The sequence below is a fragment of the Amphibalanus amphitrite genome, unplaced genomic scaffold (assembly GCF_019059575.1).
Source record: "Amphibalanus amphitrite isolate SeventyFive unplaced genomic scaffold, NRLGWU_Aamphi_draft 000150F_arrow, whole genome shotgun sequence".
Classification (NCBI taxonomy): Eukaryota; Metazoa; Arthropoda; class Thecostraca; order Balanomorpha; family Balanidae; genus Amphibalanus; species Amphibalanus amphitrite.
In genome coordinates, this window is record NW_024881645.1 from 518,450 (window position 1) to 537,361 (window position 18,912).

Consider the following 18,912-nt stretch of genomic DNA (forward strand, 5'->3'; position numbering starts at 1 on the left):
CATGTCATGACAGGACCGAGTCTACCATTCTGTCACTCACATGCTGGGTGAACTGGACTGGACCAGTTCAAAACGGCCAAATATCGATTTACGCTAAAATGAGATGACTAGCTGGCTAGTTTCGGTGCAGCATGACTTTGCAGAAAAAGTGCAGTTTAACCCTTTTCAGGATTGATGAAAAACCAAAGACACTGACAAGAGTTCTCAATTCGAACGTCAAACCAGGCATCGGACACCACTGCAATCATTATATCCAGCTTCAAAAATCGCCCTTTCAAAAACATAATCTTGATAAGCCAAGCCACAGCTGGTTGTCACGTGTTTTGTCACAGTTCATCTGGGGTATCCCGTCCAGCCTGTGCGTCCATTGGCCCCAGCTGTGTCCGCGTGCGCCGCTTAGGCACAGCTGTGACCGTGTGCGCGCCCTCACTCTCCGTTGTAGCGTCGGTGAACTAGCGCCGCACCGATCGCCATTGATGGAGGAGGCCGTGTCATAGAACAGGAAACCTCATGAGAGAGATGCGCAGCCTCCTTCCAATTAGCGACGACCTGATGAGGAAGAGGGGAGGGGAGGGCGTCACGTAGAGAATGGGCGCTACGTCATTCAGAGCTTGACAATACATCGGGCGGGAGGAGCCCGTCCCGTGGTAAGCATGAGCGCAGTCTGGGCAAATGCATTGTTGGCAGGTATTGGCAAGGACACTAGAACTTGGAAAAGGAATTTCTCTGGTTCCACAGAGCAAAGGAAAATCAATAAAACTTCCTGGACAAGAAATAAAGGAAGAAAATGTTTAATTTATCGGTGGATTTATACTAAGAATAAGCTTCATTTAAAACGAAAAGAAATGCCCACATTCTTCATTCTTTATGAAACAGGTGTTAATGCATGCGAAGTCCTTTGCGCGCTTTTTCTCTTGCATCCGGGCCATGTCCCATGAGTCCAATCCTCACTCCTCGGGGACTAATGCCAAAACACCTGCGCAAAACAGAGTGCAAATGTGAACGCACTGACTGCGCTGGCGCTGTCTGCCAGCGGCGTGAAACTGAGTACGTCAGTGGTGTGTTTGTTTCCCTGGAAGGGTGCCAGCCACCGGACGAGAGCGTCCCAGGGCTCAGCTGAGAGTCCCAAGGCCACGAGGAAGACCGGCCGCACTGTGCCGAGTGCCGACCTAGAGCGTCGGGCCGATGTCATAGTCACGACGGCAGAAATAGGGTGAACAGTGATAACTGTATGCCAGTGGCTCAAGGCTAGTCCCACTGGTCCAGACCCCAGGGTGAGGTAGATCTCTTATCAATCCTTGTCGATAAACAGTCTGTTACCATTCATAGTCTCTTACTACCTCCCTATCACTCACCCCTCCCTTATCCCTTCCATCAGTGTTTCGGACAGGTGCAGCGGCAGGATTAGCCAGTGACCCCTCGACTGTCATCCACGGGGACAGGGGGAGGGACACCGAAACAGCACGCACCCACATCGGGCCGGTGAGGCTTATCGCCGGGCATTCGTGACCGCAGATCTGGCAGTAATGAAGAAAAGAAAGCGGCGCCAGCAGCCCGCCGCCACTGACGATCAATGCGCCGTGGCGTTAAGCACGCCGTGATTGCGGCCCACGGGACGGGGTGGGGGCGGAGGGATGGGGAGAGAAGAGGGGGAGGGGAGGAGGGGTCGGAGCGGGGCAGGATTTAGAAGGGCACGGCGATGTTGCAGAGGACAGTGCGGGACAGAGAAGAGGGAGGGTAATTGTGGTCTGCGGGGCATCTATCCAGCCAGCCGGCTGTCCCGCGACAGCTGTTTTCCGTCACTGCACGGCGCGGCGGCAGGCCGGCTGGCCGCGGCACTGGCACGGTCGGCGGTGACGGCGGCGACGAGCCCTGTCAAGGCCGCCTCGCTGGTCCCGTCGGCTGGCACCTGACCTCACTTCACATCGACCGTGGCGGCCGGTTCAGCTGCTGGTGCCGCTGCCGGTGGGCGGGGGCGGGGGCGGCGGCGGCCGGCTCTGCAGCCCGCACTGCTCCCGGTGAGTACCATCGATTGTTGGCCGGAGCGAGCTTTATTCCGTCGCAGACGACCGGACGCGCAGCACCGACACACTTTCCCAGCGGCGGAGTTCGAGCGACGGCAACAGACAACGACTGGAGGTCATACCGGCGGTCACCAATCGGATACGGCTCTGTGATCGACGTGGGACGGACGGATGCGCCCGGACGGACAGACGGACGAACGAGTGGACGTACCAAAGGGCGGATGGGCAGACGGACAGTTTGGGTGCTCAGGTCACGGGTCATCTCACCCATATCGTCTCAAAGAGCATGTCAATGGCGGTCACCTATCCGCTGTTATATCGCTTTTGATTTCCTGTTGCACTGGTGTAAGTTTCCTACAATCAAAGGCCGTACAGCAGCCTCAAAAAGTTACATTGTAAATGGCTGGGGCAAGAGTTCAAGGCACCACCAGTGAGCGCATACGAGCTATTTTAAGTCGGACACGATACTTTGACATTTCGCCGTGTGCCAGCGGGAGTCGGTTGAGCGGCTGTGCGGTGTGCGCCTTACGGTACCAGTCTGACCTCCCGGCTGCAGACAGACGCTGCCGAGGGCGGCATGTTTCGAGAACAGGGCGCCCTGTCGGCCGGAATGCAGATGTGGCGACCGCGACACAGTCCGATGAAGGTCAGGGCCGCCGCCGGGGTCACAGAAGGCCAGCGGTGAACTCTGTAGCCAATAACACGATCAGCGTGAAGGAAATAAACCCACTGTGCGGGAGTGAAACCGCCGCTACGAACAGTGCGATGAAAAAGACTGCGGAATTTCAGGGTCTGAGGAGGTTATGTTCGTTTTGGAAAAAATATTGTTCGTATATGACTTAGAACAATAAAAGAGGAGACGCTTAAATTAAGTAAAAAGAACAACATCCAGTTTGAGTTGCGATCAACTGAGGAACTTGTACGATGTAGATGTTTCAAAGTGTACCCATTTAGTAAATGAGACGCAAAGTTTGCTGAGCACAAACGGAAAAGCTATTTGGCCCAACTGAATGTGATTAGATAAACTGGAGTGATAAAATAAGGGAACACAGTGCTTTAAACGGATTGAATTGTTCCAAAAGCATCCCGCAGTCACTAATACATTTCAGCATAGACGCCGGTATACAGAGTATCTGATTTCATTAAATAAGCATGACTCTCCTTATCCAATACATGATTTTGAAGCAAAAGTAAAGAAAAAGCAAAAAAAAATAGAGGCAACTCTGAGATATCAATGAACTTGCAATAAGTTGATACAGTAAGGTTTGGAGGCATATACCAGTTCTCCTAAAATTCGAGGACTACTGACTTATATGTGCTGTTGTAGGCCGATATTTATTGAAAACTTTATCGCAAACACATAAAGCAGAATACAATTCCTGTATGCGCAAACTGCAGCGCTAGTTTTCTGGCAAACCCAGTATGATGTAGCAGAAGCAGGCTGTGCCTCAGAAGGAATTCTGACTAAGCCGGTTGCGCCCTCGGGCCCCGGCCGTACCCCCAGCCGTGCCCCGGGGGCAGTGACCCCGTGGTGGTTCCAGAGAGACGGGACGCCGGCCGGCCGGGTCAGCGTCAGTGCGGCGCCAGGCCCGGCGCCGCGGCCCCTCACGGTCCGCCGAGACGGGATGGCGGACGGAAGGCGACCCACCGCCGGCAACACTTCCATAAATCTCCGGCCATTCGCCAATGAAATGTTGGCGGCGAACGAGTAATGTCGGTGATGAATAAAGCAGGCTGCATCGTAACGAATGGATCGATTATGCATAACCTGTTTCCTTCAGCTATTGTCTGAAAATTGCAGTATTTAATAAATAAACAACTTTAAATGTTTTAATCATTGTACTCGTTAGGGCAGAATGAAATTGTAGCGAGTCGGTGGAGCTGTTCGCTAATTAACCCGGCGCTCGGTGCCAGCCGGTGGCCATCTCTGCCATCTCTCCCTCTATCAGCTCAGTCAGTCCCACCAGGCCGGGTAGATGCCGCCGGGCGGAGCTCTGACAGCTCGATAGGCTTAGAAAGGGTCCCAGTCCAAAGTCCTTGATCTCCGGCGCCCTGGTAACAGTTTTTGTACGGTCTTCCGATCTGTCAAAGTTTCTTTTGGTTGAGGTGAACGAAACCAGCGCCAAATGTTGTGGCAATCGCTTGGTAAGGATATTTTAGGGGGCTCTGACACATGGTTAATAATTATTGGAACTGTCAATAAATACCGGATTCAACTTCATACATTTCTTTGATAGCGTAAATAGCTTGAATGTTAGCAGGATAGATCTACTTTTCACTCTTTATCCCTGTCTAATTGATTAATATGTGAAAATAAAATATATGGCGTAGAGAAATCACGTACGGAATGTTCATAAACTCACAGCTTCCATTTCAAATAAACATCATCTCAGTCTTATCGCTTCAATAGAAAACGAATCCGAATGAGCATCGGAAGCTCGGCTCAATCGGACGGCATCTAGTCCATCTCCACTGACTCGTGGGAGAAGTCATCAGGATATGGTGGGTCATTCGCCGGCGCCGTTTCCACTGACCGAGTGTCCAAATTGCCCCGCCGGTCCCAGAACATCCGTTCGTACGAAAATGTAACGGCCAGGCATCGAGCGAGTTCGCCAATAGCGTAAGACGGATGTGTGAGCAGGCAGGCGCGCTGGGCACGCCGGGCGAACCGGGAGCAGAGCGGGAGGGGAGATAATTTTAACGAACAGCCCAGAATAGTGGCAGTAAGTAAGGTTGGCATTAGGTGTGCGGACGAAAATGTGCAAGTAAAGTTAATTTAAACTAAACATGTAAGCTTGGACATGCACTGATAAGTCAAGAGGGCTGATCTCAGTTAACTTTTTAACAAAGAGCAATACAAACATGGAACAACATCGTTTGCAGCACACAATCAACAAACCGACGGTGGATAGCCATCACGAGACAGAGGCTGGCTCAACAGTCCAATGACTCATGTAGCCGTGACCGAGCTGGCGATGAGTTGGACGGCTGTTCAGGGATATGAACAAGAACCAATGGCTGCTATGACCCCAGCGACGTCGGACCCACAGCGACAGCCGCCGTGTCGGGGGGCTCGCCGCTCCGAGTCGCGCCGGCGCGCGCCGCGGGGCACGGCACCACGCCAAAATTAGACCCCTCACGCCATATAAATGAATGTGTACCGCTGGCGCAACGTCAGGGCCGCAGGCCAAAACCAACAGCGGCCAATTTGGCGCAGTGCACGGCTAAAGGGTGGCACAAACTGCACGGACGCCGTCGGCGGCACATTTCGGTGTCCGGCGCGGCGACACGTACCGGCGGTGTTTGCGGTCATGGTGGTGGCCCTGGCCGGCAGCCAGTGGGCCGCGGCGCCCCGCCACCCAAAATACCGGCCCACAGCGCGTGAATCAGGGGGCCGGCGGCGGCGGCGTGGCGGTCCGAGCGGCGCGTCGCCGCGGTGCCGCCGACGGAGCGGCCACCGGCGCCGCGCCGGCACGTTTGTCTTCGTCGCCGAGAAATTGGCGTCGCTGCAGGCGGCAGAACAGACCGAGGCGCGCGAGAAATGGGACAGAGTGCGGCCGGCCGGGGGGAAAGGTGGGAGGTCGGAACGATTCGCGGCCAGCACAAATCACTCAGCAGTTTCCGCGGCCATACGGTATAAACGTAAATTCATTTCATACTGGGGTGTAATTTTAATCGTCTAATCTTGGTTACTTGCTTTCATGGATGAAAATAAGCAAATATAAAAATACTTTGATTCAATGTCACGCTATGTACTTAAGCATTCACTTTTGAAACAAATGCCAGCATAACTAAAACAAATACCTACAGTATTAAACGCCCTCGTAACAGTTGACAGGCAAGGAAAGTGATTAGGCAAAACTTATGCACTTCAATTGCAAAGTGGAAAGTGCGTTGGTATTGACATACTTTTTTCGAATCTCCACCAAAGAAATCTGACCCAGTGAGTGGACTATGTGAGTTGTGACCCAGTTGCCTCTTTAGCTTGTGATTGCCGCCCAGCATGCGATCCGAGATGTTACGCAGCGATGAGCCGTATTATACACAAGCCGTCAAGCGAGCTTATTAATGACACTATAATTGGGAGCTAGAGTCCGATGGAGCTATATGCACAGCAATCAGGGTAGCAGGAAAAGAATAAGCTACACACGAAAACAGAAACTGAAAAAAAACTTGAGAGCGGATGACGATTTTGCCCGCCAACGAAAATCAGCGAAGCCCGGTAGATGTCGCCCACCGCGTCCCCTATCCAGCCACTGCGAACGTAGACTGACCCGCAATACAGCACTCGTGCGGTGCAGCGGGTATCCTATGCCGGAGTGGCATTAGCCTCACGGGATCCAGGGCGCCGTCCAGCAAGTATTCTGACAGACCCAGGTACTGACAGCGGAATACTGCATAGAGTACGATGAGGAGGATAAATTTCAGAGCAAGAGCCGACAAAAGGCTGACACGAAGAGCTCTACGACTTCGTTACTTATTAGACCTGACAACATTAGAACTGAGAACAAACACTGAAATGCTCTTCAGCAAAGGCAATCCTTCAAAGTCATCAGTGACTCGCAGTTCAATAATTGTGCCTGCTGAATTAACCCGCGCCCCACTGGGGGGGGGGGGGGGGGCTGTTCATAGCCCCCCTCCCGTTTTTCTGCAATAACTTCCAAACTACCTGACGTATCGACGCCAAACTTTCAGTACCTTCGGCTGCATCAATTTGACACCTTGTGTTAAAATTTCAACTTCGTAGCCTAGCTACCATAGGTCGGCCGGAAATGACGTCAGAGTGACATGTTCGGCCGATTTCGACGCAAAACATTGAACCACGGCAATCGCTCCCAAGAGCTCAGTTTTTAAGCTAGATCCAATTTATTTGCATGAAAGGACTCAAAATTGACTGCGCTATCAAAGTGCTATCTCGGATTTTCGAAATTTGGAAAGTTTTGATAATTTTATATAATAATATTCAAAATTTATATTTTTATATTTTTTCAAAACGTTTTTGACTTTTCAAAAAAACGGAATATATGTGACAGAACGCATGTTTATGACTAACTCTAACAAGTTTTAGCAAAATATCTTCAGAAATGGTCAAGTTATACGCATTATTGCAAAAAATTCACAATTATTAATTTTTCAAATCAATTTTTCAGTCCGTATTTGACATCGTACACCAATATAAATAGCACCATCGTGTTCCTGAGCTCAAACTGCTTCCAATAAACATCTTTTGTTGAAAAATTTGAACTTCAAAATTTGACCTTTTTTGACCTGAAAGTGACCTGACCTAAGCTAAATTCGACTCAAAGTGACCTCGAATGACACAGACGACATCAAATTCGAAATCTATGGCCTAAATGGACCATAAAAATGTGTCACGTGACCGACGCATGATATAATATTTCCGTGACCTGTGATGACCTGACGGCTGACCCTGACCTGAAAATCAATGTAAAAGTTTGGTACCCACAAGGTATCTAGAGCATCTATTCACGAGTGTGTAAACCAAAAATGAGCCTGATCTGACTTGTAAGACGGCGGCCAGAGCCCAAAATGTGAACAAGGCGAAATGCTAATAATTTTTACTTTGACCTGACCTGTGACGTCATCGGTGACCTCGAGGTCAATGAAATTAGGTTTCGCTCGACAGTTTTTCCGGGCTATCAGACGCCGTTTGGATTTTGACGATCGGCCCAGTAGTTTCGGAATTAGGAGGGGGGGGGGGGGGCTATGGAGAGCCAGTAGGGCGTGTTATACGCAGACCCCAGTGGGGCGCGGGTTAAGCACCCATCTAAACACCTGCAAATATCTACCGAAAACATCGTTTGGTGTTTATCGCTTCCTAAAACATTGACATTAGCGAGCTTTGAGGGCTTTAAAATCTATTCAGCGAGGAAGGTTCTAACTATGATTCACAACATAATCGATTTGGTCGATGTATATAGGTAAAATGTTGTAAAATGTTTGGATGCATGAGCCGCGAGGGTACTTACACATAGCCACTTATATATTCTAACCAGCGCTATAGTGCTTCCACTGTTAACATTTATGATTTATATGAAGAAAAAAAAAGAACTCAGAAGGGCTAAGTGACTTGCAAACAAGGTCCATTTTTCTAGGTTCCCTTAGTTATCTAGCATTTTGTAATCTACGCCCTGCGAATTTGCATCCATAGGGCTAACGAAAAATTAGCGTGTGCAATTAATAACTATCCGCTCATCCCCAAAATGCACAAGGAGCCCAGGTTGATAAAGATCGATATTACCAGTACATCAATGCTGACGGCAAAAATAGGATATCGAACCGACTCTAGATACAAGCGCTATGAAAATACCCCGACAACTGATGCTTTGATGAAAGAATTGGCAGATGTTGCTGGACAAAACATGAGGGCTCAGCTCGGTGCTATTCTGAGAAAATATCGATGGAGTTTTCATTGCCCGCCAGTGGTTTCAAATGTCCATCGCAACAAATGACACTGCACCATGACTCAGCAAGAGAAAACAGATGACACGACATGTACTGTTTATACTGGGCTCACGTTCTCTCTCTCTCTCTGCCGCGTCATCCACGGACAAACATAATACAGGACAGTAATCCGGCCGTTACACGACTTCCACCGCAGTGAGCGGCCGCAGGGATTGACGGCACAGCTGTAAAACCATGGCCGATCAAACACACCTCTTCAAACAGGCGGCCACTGTGGCTGACATCACTCCCTGATCTCCTACAACCCCTGCATCGCGGAACTGCGGTGAAAAACAAAAGGCCAGCCTCATGGACATGCCATGCTTCGGAATGCCCAGCTACGGTCATCATTGGGGCAAACCTTCCCGCAGAGAGCAGCCAAGCCAGAGTTAGCCGCCGTGTCGCGTAGTCGCGCTGTCGCGACATAGCCATGCATCCGCTCGTGCCGTCACAGGCAGATAGTGTCGACAAATGGACGTCGTTCGAGCGTGGTGTCCACTGGAGAGGAGGCACAGCTCGTGCCGGCCATCCCGGCGCGTCCAACCAAGCCGCTCGTGAAAACAAATGGCGTGTTATATCAGTGCGATATGCGCATTCGGAAGTAGCTTTTGTCCGAGCTACTGGCAGCTGCAAAAATGTCGGCGACAGACAAAGATGTTACCAGAGCTAAAAGTGGACCCACTTCGGGAGATGTTCAAAAAGATAGAGCAAATAAAATGTTTCACTTTTCTTTTAGTTTATATATCCAGTATCCATGCTCCTATTTGTCATTCGCTGCCAATGTATATCACCACAAACTAGAATATGGCCCCGCACATAAGCGACAAGCATTACCGGTGAATTTCACACAACATCGTGCGATTGGTATATCTTTGTACGAAGCGATGTTTGGCACCGGGCAGACCGAGTCACACCGCAGGCTGATCCAGCTCTGACGGACGGAAATGTTTGACTGGAGACGAGCTCCCATAATCGCCAGACAAGCCGAACGGGCCAGACAACACCGCAGAAAAGCGGGCACAGGGACGGCCTTCCGGTTCAGCAGCATGCCAAATGAGTTTTGGCAGACTGAACTTTGGCCATCCCAAGTGGAAATGAATGCAATGTTCCTTCAAGGACAACACAAACACTTGAGGTTCTTTCGTCTGGTTTGGAACTAGACCAAGCCTAAATCGGCCTTTAAATGTTTCCGCTCTAGTGCAGAAGAAAGGCTGGTGGGTAGGGAATATTTATTTGCTCTCGTGCTTTCTCAAGAATACGGTGAGTAGCTATGATAATTGGTCTAAGCAGAACAAAGGAAGACAGATGAGAACGAACAAATTAGGACGAAAACAGGCGATGGGTAGGTAAAACAAAGCTCCTACGAATAAAACAAAACATCACACTGCAGCAGCTTGATATGAACGCAACGTTTATACAGTGAAATGATGACAGTAAAACCCATAACATCAATTAATGACACCACAACAGCATTCCAATAAGGCTTTGTACACTACACGTGTTGCCGACAGTTCGCAATGCTCGTTTTACGCGAAAAAAACAAATAGCTTTCAAGTATTCCCCAGCATGAAGTTGAGTATTGCTAGATTCCTTTTATACTAGACTGGTACAAATGCGACGGACAATATACAGCCCGACAAAAGCGCACGCACGCAGCACATTCGCAATCAAGCCAGGCAGGGCACATTCACGATGATCGGAGTATCGATGTTCATCCCCAACAAGTCACCCGACACCCTGTCAAATCAACATCAACAAGCCACACCAGAGTAATTGATGGCCGTTGTAAAAAAAAAAAAAAATACAGCCACTCGCAACCATCCAACCGAAAATGATTTTGAGCTAAAATCCATTCCGAGTCTCGCTTGTTATCGTGCCCAATGGCGCGTATTGGTTCAGACTGGGGTTCGATAATACTGTTCCCATTCTCAGTCTGATTTATGAAACTCGGATAATGCTTCCCTTTATTTGAGAGAAATACGCTTTAATGTTGGTTAGAAGATAAAGCACCTTGGGGTGATATAAAACCGAAACATATTTTGTTAACATCTCGATAATTGTTGCGGTGTCCCTATACTTAGCGAGGAACGCCGACAGCTTTTCCTTGGTTACACGTTTTTTTTTTTTAAATAGATAGCACTTAAACGCTATTGTGTTATCATATACATTTAAACAAGAAATAAAAAGTACCTATCTCATACAAATATGAATAAACCAAAGGGTCGCCTAGTAATTGGCCGTTAATAGTGACAAACGCAGCAGCAATCTACCAGAAGCGACTGAAATCTAATCGAGTCAGGGTCGCAGATGCAATCCACAATGATTCTGTCCCCAAGTTACGGAAATGAGAGAAAAACCAAGTCAGGCTTACCCAGAATTCCATCAACTTTTCTAGTTGATAAGTCATCTTTATTTGGAGGTTACATAACATGTCAACATAGATAGCCAATCGACATCTGACAATATCCAGCAGGGTCGGCAAAAAGCTACGGCTGTCGGTAATCATAGAGCTTCTCCAGGCGGCGCATGCTGGTTTGTGCCGCCGCCATGTCGGCGCTAATGCACTCTATCGAAGGAAGATCGAAACAATAACATAACAAATATTTTCATCAGGGTAATGTATGCTTCTGGTTAGTAAACAGCAATGCGGATACATGTAATATGTCCTTGTGTGCAGTAGGTCTGGTAATGTCCGTTAAATTCATATGAAGCTACTCGAGATGAATGCATGCATCGAATCAGATTATTGGCATCATAGGTAACCCAGTGGTTTGCTCAGCACCCCACGAAATTGTTCAAATTAACATCAAGAATAGAAGCGCACATCAAAATTAGAAGCGAATTACATGTATCCAGTCAGTGACGGATCACTGGGAACCAAAAACTAACAGGATAAGATATCATACAGCCAAAGGCTTCTTGTCTTGGCCAGCCTTCCAAAGAAACAGCTTCTCCATTGTCGTCCCACGGAAAATAGTCGGAGATAAACTTCTTGGAGCACCTCCAGTGTCATCACTGAAAAAAATACCGACTAGAACAGTCATAAAAGTGTCCCTGACAAAAGACATCACAATTTGTGCCACTCGGAAGGCGCCATGGGGATCCGAACGAACACGTCAGGAACGGCATTCGCTTCTCTTGAGCGCCCTCCAACGTCCAAAGACGTCCAATGAACTTCCGTGTCGTCACCGTTAGCGGCTGCAGCGTCCCTAGCGGAGCGTCTCAATGGAAGCTCAAACACGTCACAGCTGGCTGAGACACCCGAGGGTCTACTTGAGTAGTGAGACAGGCCGTCGCGTCACAGACGCTTGGGCGGTCACACGCCTTGCTAGTCCCAACTGCCAATGGGGTCGTACATTTCACGCGCGCAGGCACCGCTCCGAGGCGGGCTCAGCCCGTGTGGGACGGACTAACTCCGCGACTGTTTCGTGACCTCACCTCCCACCAACTTCGTCTCGCCGAGCCGGCCACGCGTCTGGCCAACTTTGCATGTAATTACTGGCGGACACTAATTCTGACTCGGGCCGGCGGGTAGACAAAGATTACATGACACGGCGCGTATTAGGGCGGTAAGCAGGCGGGGCTAATGAGGGACGGCCCGAGGAAACACAATCAGACAGGAGCGCTGCGTCCAGTCAGTCACTGCAAGCGCTGTCTGAGGGGCCAAGCCGCCCGTCCCCTCCTCTGCCCTCCCCCAGATAACTGCCCGACCAAAGCAGAGATATAGCCCAGCGCTTCGGCACAACTCTTAGTTATGTATGTGATCCCTTTAGCTCAGCCCAACATCAACATGAACCAGTCCGACTCAGCTCTTCCTGACCCTTGACCCTTATCGGCACCCCAACCGCACTCAAACAAAGTCTGGACTGAAATACATTTCCCCAGATAGACATCAGCTGTCACACATTTAGAAGTAACCATTTTACCATCGTTATCAAAGCGGTGCTATTTCTAAAGCTGGTGGAGAGAAATTAATCTTATGTTGACCTTACGTCAAAATATATTCAAAATATAAGCAAGTCGAATTAACATGAATTTTTCAATGTTAAATCTTATGAAAAGAGTTCGATGAAATCGTGGTTCAGCCATCATATTTTAATGAGACTGGCATTTTTTTCTCAATACCTAATCAATCATGAGGTCCAACCTCAATATCCCTCAGCCTGCCGCCGTTTTGTTCCCCTCATCTGCGGCACCCTACCGGCGTCGCTGCCACCATGTCGGGACCCCCGTGGCCGCCCTGGTGCCGGCCGGCGCCGCTGCCCCGTCCAAACAAACCAACGGGCCGATATCAAAGCGACCGCCGGGCCATCAGCCGATGACCACCGCGCGTCGATCGGCCTGTTTCGTGACGCCGCGGCCGGCGGAACGGCGCGGCGGTCCGACTCACAGGTCGACACGGGCGGGAGGGGCAGCGCAGAGCGGGAGGACAAAAACGGCGACCGGGACCGGAGGGCGACGCGGCCAAGGCGGCGGACGTGCCAGCGGGAACGGCCACGGAACGGCAGAGAGAAATACGACCTGACGTGACCCGCCGAGCATTCGAGTTATTTGGCCACCGGGGACGGCAGGATGCATGCGCCATGGAAAGCTGCACCGTGATCCGAGAAATGAGACTTCTGTCCAACAGCGCTCGGCGAGGGCCTCCGGTGCTGACCCTCGCGGATGAGCCCTGCAGTCCGCCCCCGCAGCCCAGGAGACTCGCGACCCGTATGACCCTGGGCGGGCCGGGCGACCGTGGGCGAGCGGCCAGTCGGCGCCGGCGCCCGCCCGACCGGCCGCATGAAGCTTTAATGACGACGGCCACCGGTCCACTTCAAATCGATGGACCGGCGGGGTTCGTTTGGGTTTGTTTGGCGACTGTCCGACGTGCTGACGCACTGGTATCGGCAGCGCGGGTCGGCCCGTCACCTCTGCGCTGGCGGTGACGGGGAGGCGGAGCGTGTCGTCCGCTCTGCTGCCGCAGTGGTGACGTCGATTGGGGCCTCGCCGGCCCGGGGGCAGTGGCTCTCACGCCGTGGGGTTTTACCCAGGCGCCGCTGCCGGCGTCGGCCCCAGTCGTAACAGCGATGAAACGACTGCTATGCTCGTTACGGTGGTGAATTATATTTCCTCGAGCTAGTGAATAGAGAAGGAAGCAGCCAAGGCGGCGGATTTGAAATTCGTCCACTACGCTGAAATGGGAGGAGAGGAGAATCATTTCGAACATTATTTGGGTACGACGTAGAAAGGTAACCCCGCTAGCGGGACTCACCTTACTCTTGTCCGAGCCGGCGCTGCCAGTCTCGGACTTTCCCGACTTGACTGACTTGAGCGATATAGTGTCGGTGGGTCCGTTTGGGCTGGGCTTGGCTGCGCCGGGCGCGTCCGCGCGCGTATAGCTCTCATCGAGCAGCTCGTTAATCACCGCGTAGTCGCTCGAGTCGAGGCTGTCGATCTCGACGAGCGGCGCTCTCGGCGATGTGGAGCCGGGGGCCGAGGGCACCTCGAGGTAGTGCGGGCCGTCCGCGGCGCCGGCCGAGCGGTGGTTGGCCTGCGGCGGCGTGTCGGCCGCCGGTGCGCCGCTCATCGGAGCCGCCATCGGCGCCGCGCGCGCTCGGCACTCCGGTCCACAGCCGCTGGCCGGCCGCCGCTGAGCACCATCGGGCCCGGGCGCACACACGGCGCCACTGCTGTCACACGGCCGTCAGGTTAGCGCTGCTGCACTGCACAGGCAGCCACCGGCGCCGCGACGCACTGCTCCGCTGGTCGCGCCCGCCGACCGACTGGCCACGACCGGCCGCCGCGCGCCGCGCCGGCCGCTCCGTCGGCTGCCGCACCTGACGTCGCCCGCCGCCGCCGCCGCCGCCGCCGCGAACGACTCCCGCCGTCGGCCTGGCGGCTGGGACGGCCGTCTGTCCGTCCGTCTGACCGGGTGGGGTGCAGAGAGGGCCGACACCTCCCGGTGCGACCGGCAATCCGGCGGAAGGCGCTCCACTATCGCGGCTGCCCCGCCTCTGCCAGCCGCTCGTGCTGCCCACTGCCCAGCCACAGACGGACTATCGGGGCAGCAGGTCAGGCGGCCGACAGGGCGCGGCCAATATTGACAGACTGACTGGCAGCCCCGGCCTTCCGACGACAGCCGAGCCGGACCGCCGGTCACCGCGGATACTGACTGATCTCGGGACGGATTGTGTCCACGGAATGAGCGGGAGGTTAGAAAGGACAGAACTACAATATTTGTGAATGGGTTGCATTGCGCCGTGTTGTCTTAACTAAAATGTTTCACAAATAATTTTTATGTGGCTTTTCAAAGTAAACGAATGTCATATCAAAATGAATAGATGATGTTTTTTAAATCGACATTTCAAAGAGCCATCCACAAATTCTACTGATCTTCGCAACAAATGTTTATGATTGAACTGAAAAGAGGATGTGGGTAGCTACTGCCAGCCAGACATTGGTTTGTTTTGCGAACAAAAGGAAGCATGAAGACACCCATATTAAAAAAATGCTTGATAAGCTATGGTGATGAAGTTATGGGCATATTACGAGAAAAAACATGATACATGAAACATGCTAAATTCTTCTGATCTAACACCAATAATTGTCTGGAGAGTGGGAAGCAACTTTTTGTCGGATGAATCTTAGTTTTCAGTCGGTAGACCATCAAATATTCCAACCAGCTAACGATCATCTGCCACCATTTTTCAATAAATGCTGATCTGGCCGGATAGGTTCTGGAATTATCAAATCAGACGGGGAGTCAAACGCGTTCCACTTCAGCCTTAACTCGGCTACTTCAATCAAGGCGTTCGCCCCGTGGCCCCGTTCTCTGACCGTCCGTTTGTCACGTGTCAAGGCACGTGACTATCCTTCACCTGCCTTCATATCCCCCGCCCTGAAAAGCCTGCATCGATGCAGCTACTCGGAGCGCCCTCGGAAGCTTGACATTGGCTATCCTGTATTGGGCACCTTTGTGAGGCACGGAACACTTCTGGTCAAAATAGCTCCGGCGAGCTCACTCATGGGCGAGTTATTGATTTCACCAATAGCGAATTCAGAGACTTGCATCAGGAAGCAATGTAAATCCTAACAATGTATAAGAAATGTTCGGATGGCTTTACGAGCCGTGTATCATCCATGACAAACGTATTGCATGCAAGTAAATGCTATCCAAAATTCATATTTAATGGTGGATCTTGCTCGTTAGGACAGTGTATTTTAGACTACTGTAACAACACTTTCCATACCGCGGAAATCGTTCTTGAAAGATTACACAAACCTACACACCAAAGTCAGAAAATTGGAGATAATTGCTGCACAACAACCGAGTCATGCATGTTCAAGCCGACACAACACCCAAGATTAGGACCAACCGCCATCTATTGCGCACAACCAGTGAAACAAGTTTCTTAGAAAGGAACATCCGAACATCTGGCCTCAAGCCCAAAAGGCTTTGTTTATCACAGCTCGGGGCTGCTTGCAACGCCAGCGCACGGCATCCGCTCATAACGACCTTGACCTTTATGACGCTCAGGTCATCCGGCCGATTAGCCAATCAGCCGACAGACGGACTCGGCCGCTCGACCATCAACTCCCTGTCAATTCGAGCTCAGACATCATGGATTTCAGCCGTCCGAGGCCGGGCCAGAGTGCCGATGGTCCTAGCGGCAGGAACCACCGGCGAATGGGCCGCCGTTCGCCCCGCTGATCGGCGGACGGGAGTGGTTTACTGCGCGGCGCCGGGCTGCAGATCGACGCGGCTTACGCCCCGACCCAGCGCTCCTTCCAGCGCCCTACTCGTAGTCGTGACCCTGCTCAGCATCCCTGCCAGCGCCATCTTCAGCATCCAGCCCTGTCCTGTCTCTGCAGCGTGCCACCGCCGGGCCTGACGCGACGGCAGGCGCGACTCTGACCGTCCGGAATTCGGCAGCCGAATCGATGCCACTGTCACGACCGCCCCGGGCCGCCGGCGGCGGCGGCGGGCGGCCTGGCGCCGAGGGAGGGGCTGCCTGGTGCCGAGTCATCCAGCCACATGGGCTGACCCCGCAGCCAGGGCGCCACGAACCCGGTCCACCAGCCCAGCGGACGATAAACTGGAACACAGGCGAGAGTCGAGCTCAGACTGCAGACTAGGGAGACTGGAGTCCAGCCAGACTTCGGCCGTCGCTTAATTTGGGGATGCCGTGCCATTGCACAGCATCGGACGGCCATCAGTGCCTCGCCAGGCTCCAGGGCTCCGGTTCTCGGTACGTGGCGCCGCCAGACGAATCCATCGCCATCAGATGGATCCGGCCTGCTGCGTCATCAGAGGGCGGCAGACGTGCCGCTGCGCCATCACTCGATCCGGCCCGGAGCTATTGAAATCGACAGTAAATTCGGCACAGGAAAATAAAATATTTTACACTGTGGCGCGCTAGCGCCGGTAATTTAGCTGCGGCGTGTCCGCCCAGCCCGGCCGCCCTTTGCGCCGCCAATCGCCGCCTCGCGCAGTGTTTACTATTTTATCAAGAGCGTTTGTTTTCCTCTTTTATATTATTGTAAATTCGTTATTATCGTCACTTCTGTTTTATCGATTTCAACCGTATTTTATATTTGTCCTTGCTTTAATTTGTTGTAATTTCTAGATTGACTTTTCGCCGTTTCCATATACTCGATTCGTTTTTGATTATGTAAAAAAGTGTTTTAACTTTTGGCAGTGTAGTTCCGCCCCCGTTGACCTCCTGTTCGTTTTGATCTCTATGGTTTTTGGCACGTGCTCTTAGTTCAAATATAAATTTAGTATCCGTACGCAGAGTGTCAGAGAGGCTGAGTATTTCGACGAGTTCCTAGTTTTATTTCTCACGTTTTTTCTCCCAGTTTTACCAATATCTAACCATCGTTTCGCTGTTTATTTCGTTCTTTCATTGTGGGTAATTTCCTTTCCTCCGAACACGCCCCTATTTACCCTGAGACCCACATTCTGGTGACCCCGACGTGATTTGAAGTGATGAGTTTAACCTGTTGAAATATCCTGTGCTTTTGTTGTCATTTTTGTGCATTTTGTTGTTGACCTTGACCTTACCTGCCCACTCTGACTCGTCATGCCTCACTCTGATACTGATGATGTGCTTGTGGCTGAGTCCCTGGCCCTGCACCTTCTGCTGTTGGTGCTGTTTTCGCACCCGTGTGCAGCCTGACAAACCAGCTGTCTCGCACTTCCGCTGAGCAGCCTCCCGCCGTCAACCAGCACCAGCAGCAGGACGAGAGGCGACCAGCAATAAGCCAACACGACCCTGCTGCACAGGATGACGACCCTGCCGCGCAGGACGCAGCCGCCCCTCCTGGGGCCTCTGTCAAGCCGCACGTGGCAGGAGCTCAGCCGGTTGACTACCAGTTGACTGCCTCAGCGGCTGGGACACCAGTCAACGCCGTCACTGTGGACGTCACCGACCTGCACGCCATCTGAACCACAGATGAACGACCTGAAGACCGCCTCATTCTTCGAGTGCAGGAGACATCCTGACTCCTGACGTTTGTTTCCTCATGTTGACCTTTCCATTGTTTTCCTATCCTGGCCCGCTGTTCCTTCCAGTGTATGTTCGCTGTTGCTGAGGTCCCTGTACCCCTTCTGGCTCATTTCCTGTCGTCTTGTGGTTGACTGTGCTTCCCACTTCCCAGACAATCCAGGTGCGTTCCTGGTCAACCAGTCCTGACCAGCCACCTCCAGTCCAGGCTCTCCTGTGCCAGCAACCCCTCCATCTTGGAGCAGTTCCAGCCTGGAGAGACCTCGGACGCCTGCCCAATACCTGCCAGCCACCACATTGACACCGGCAGCTCGCCTCCAACATGCCTGCTCAAGATGACTGCCACCTGCTCCAGCCTGCTCTACAACACACCTGCCAACGACACAACGTGGACTCGGTGCTGCCCGCACCGACCCGGACCGACGAGCTGCTGGTCACCGCGCCGCCACCGGACGCCGAGCCGCTCGCCGTCGAGTCGCTCGCCGCCGTGCTGCACCCGGCCGCCGGGTCGCTGGCGACCGCCGCGCACCGGACGTCGATCCGCTCGCCGCCTCGCCGGTCCCGGCCGCCGGGTCGCTGGTGACCGCCGCGCAGGCCCCCTTTTGTGAATTGTGATGTATGTAATGTGATGCGCTCCGCGACTAAGAGGGGGAGCAGTGTGGCGCGCTAGCGCCGGTAATTTAGCTGCGGCGTGTCCGCCCAGCCCGGCCGCCCTTTGCGCCGCCAATCGCCGCCTCGCGCAGTGTTTACTATTTTATCAAGAGCGTTTGTTTTCCTCTTTTATATTATTGTAAATTCGTTATTATCGTCACTTCTGTTTTATCGATTTCAACCGTATTTTATATTTGTCCTTGCTTTAATTTGTTGTAATTTCTAGATTGACTTTTCGCCGTTTCCATATACTCGATTCGTTTTTGATTATGTAAAAAAGTGTT

At 52.1% G+C, this 18,912-nt stretch overlaps 1 protein-coding gene across 1 annotated transcript in view; it reads right to left on the minus strand.

Annotated features, from left to right (window-relative positions):
• Nucleotides 1-426: 426 nt before the first annotated feature.
• LOC122382938 (potassium voltage-gated channel subfamily H member 2-like) overlaps nucleotides 427-18,912 on the minus strand; it is a 74,587-nt gene continuing 56,101 nt past the window's right edge. Inside the window, exon 11 of the mRNA XM_043368911.1 lies at nucleotides 427-549. Within this exon, the coding sequence (XP_043224846.1) occupies nucleotides 427-549 (123 nt within the window). The remainder of the gene's footprint in view (nucleotides 550-18,912) is intronic.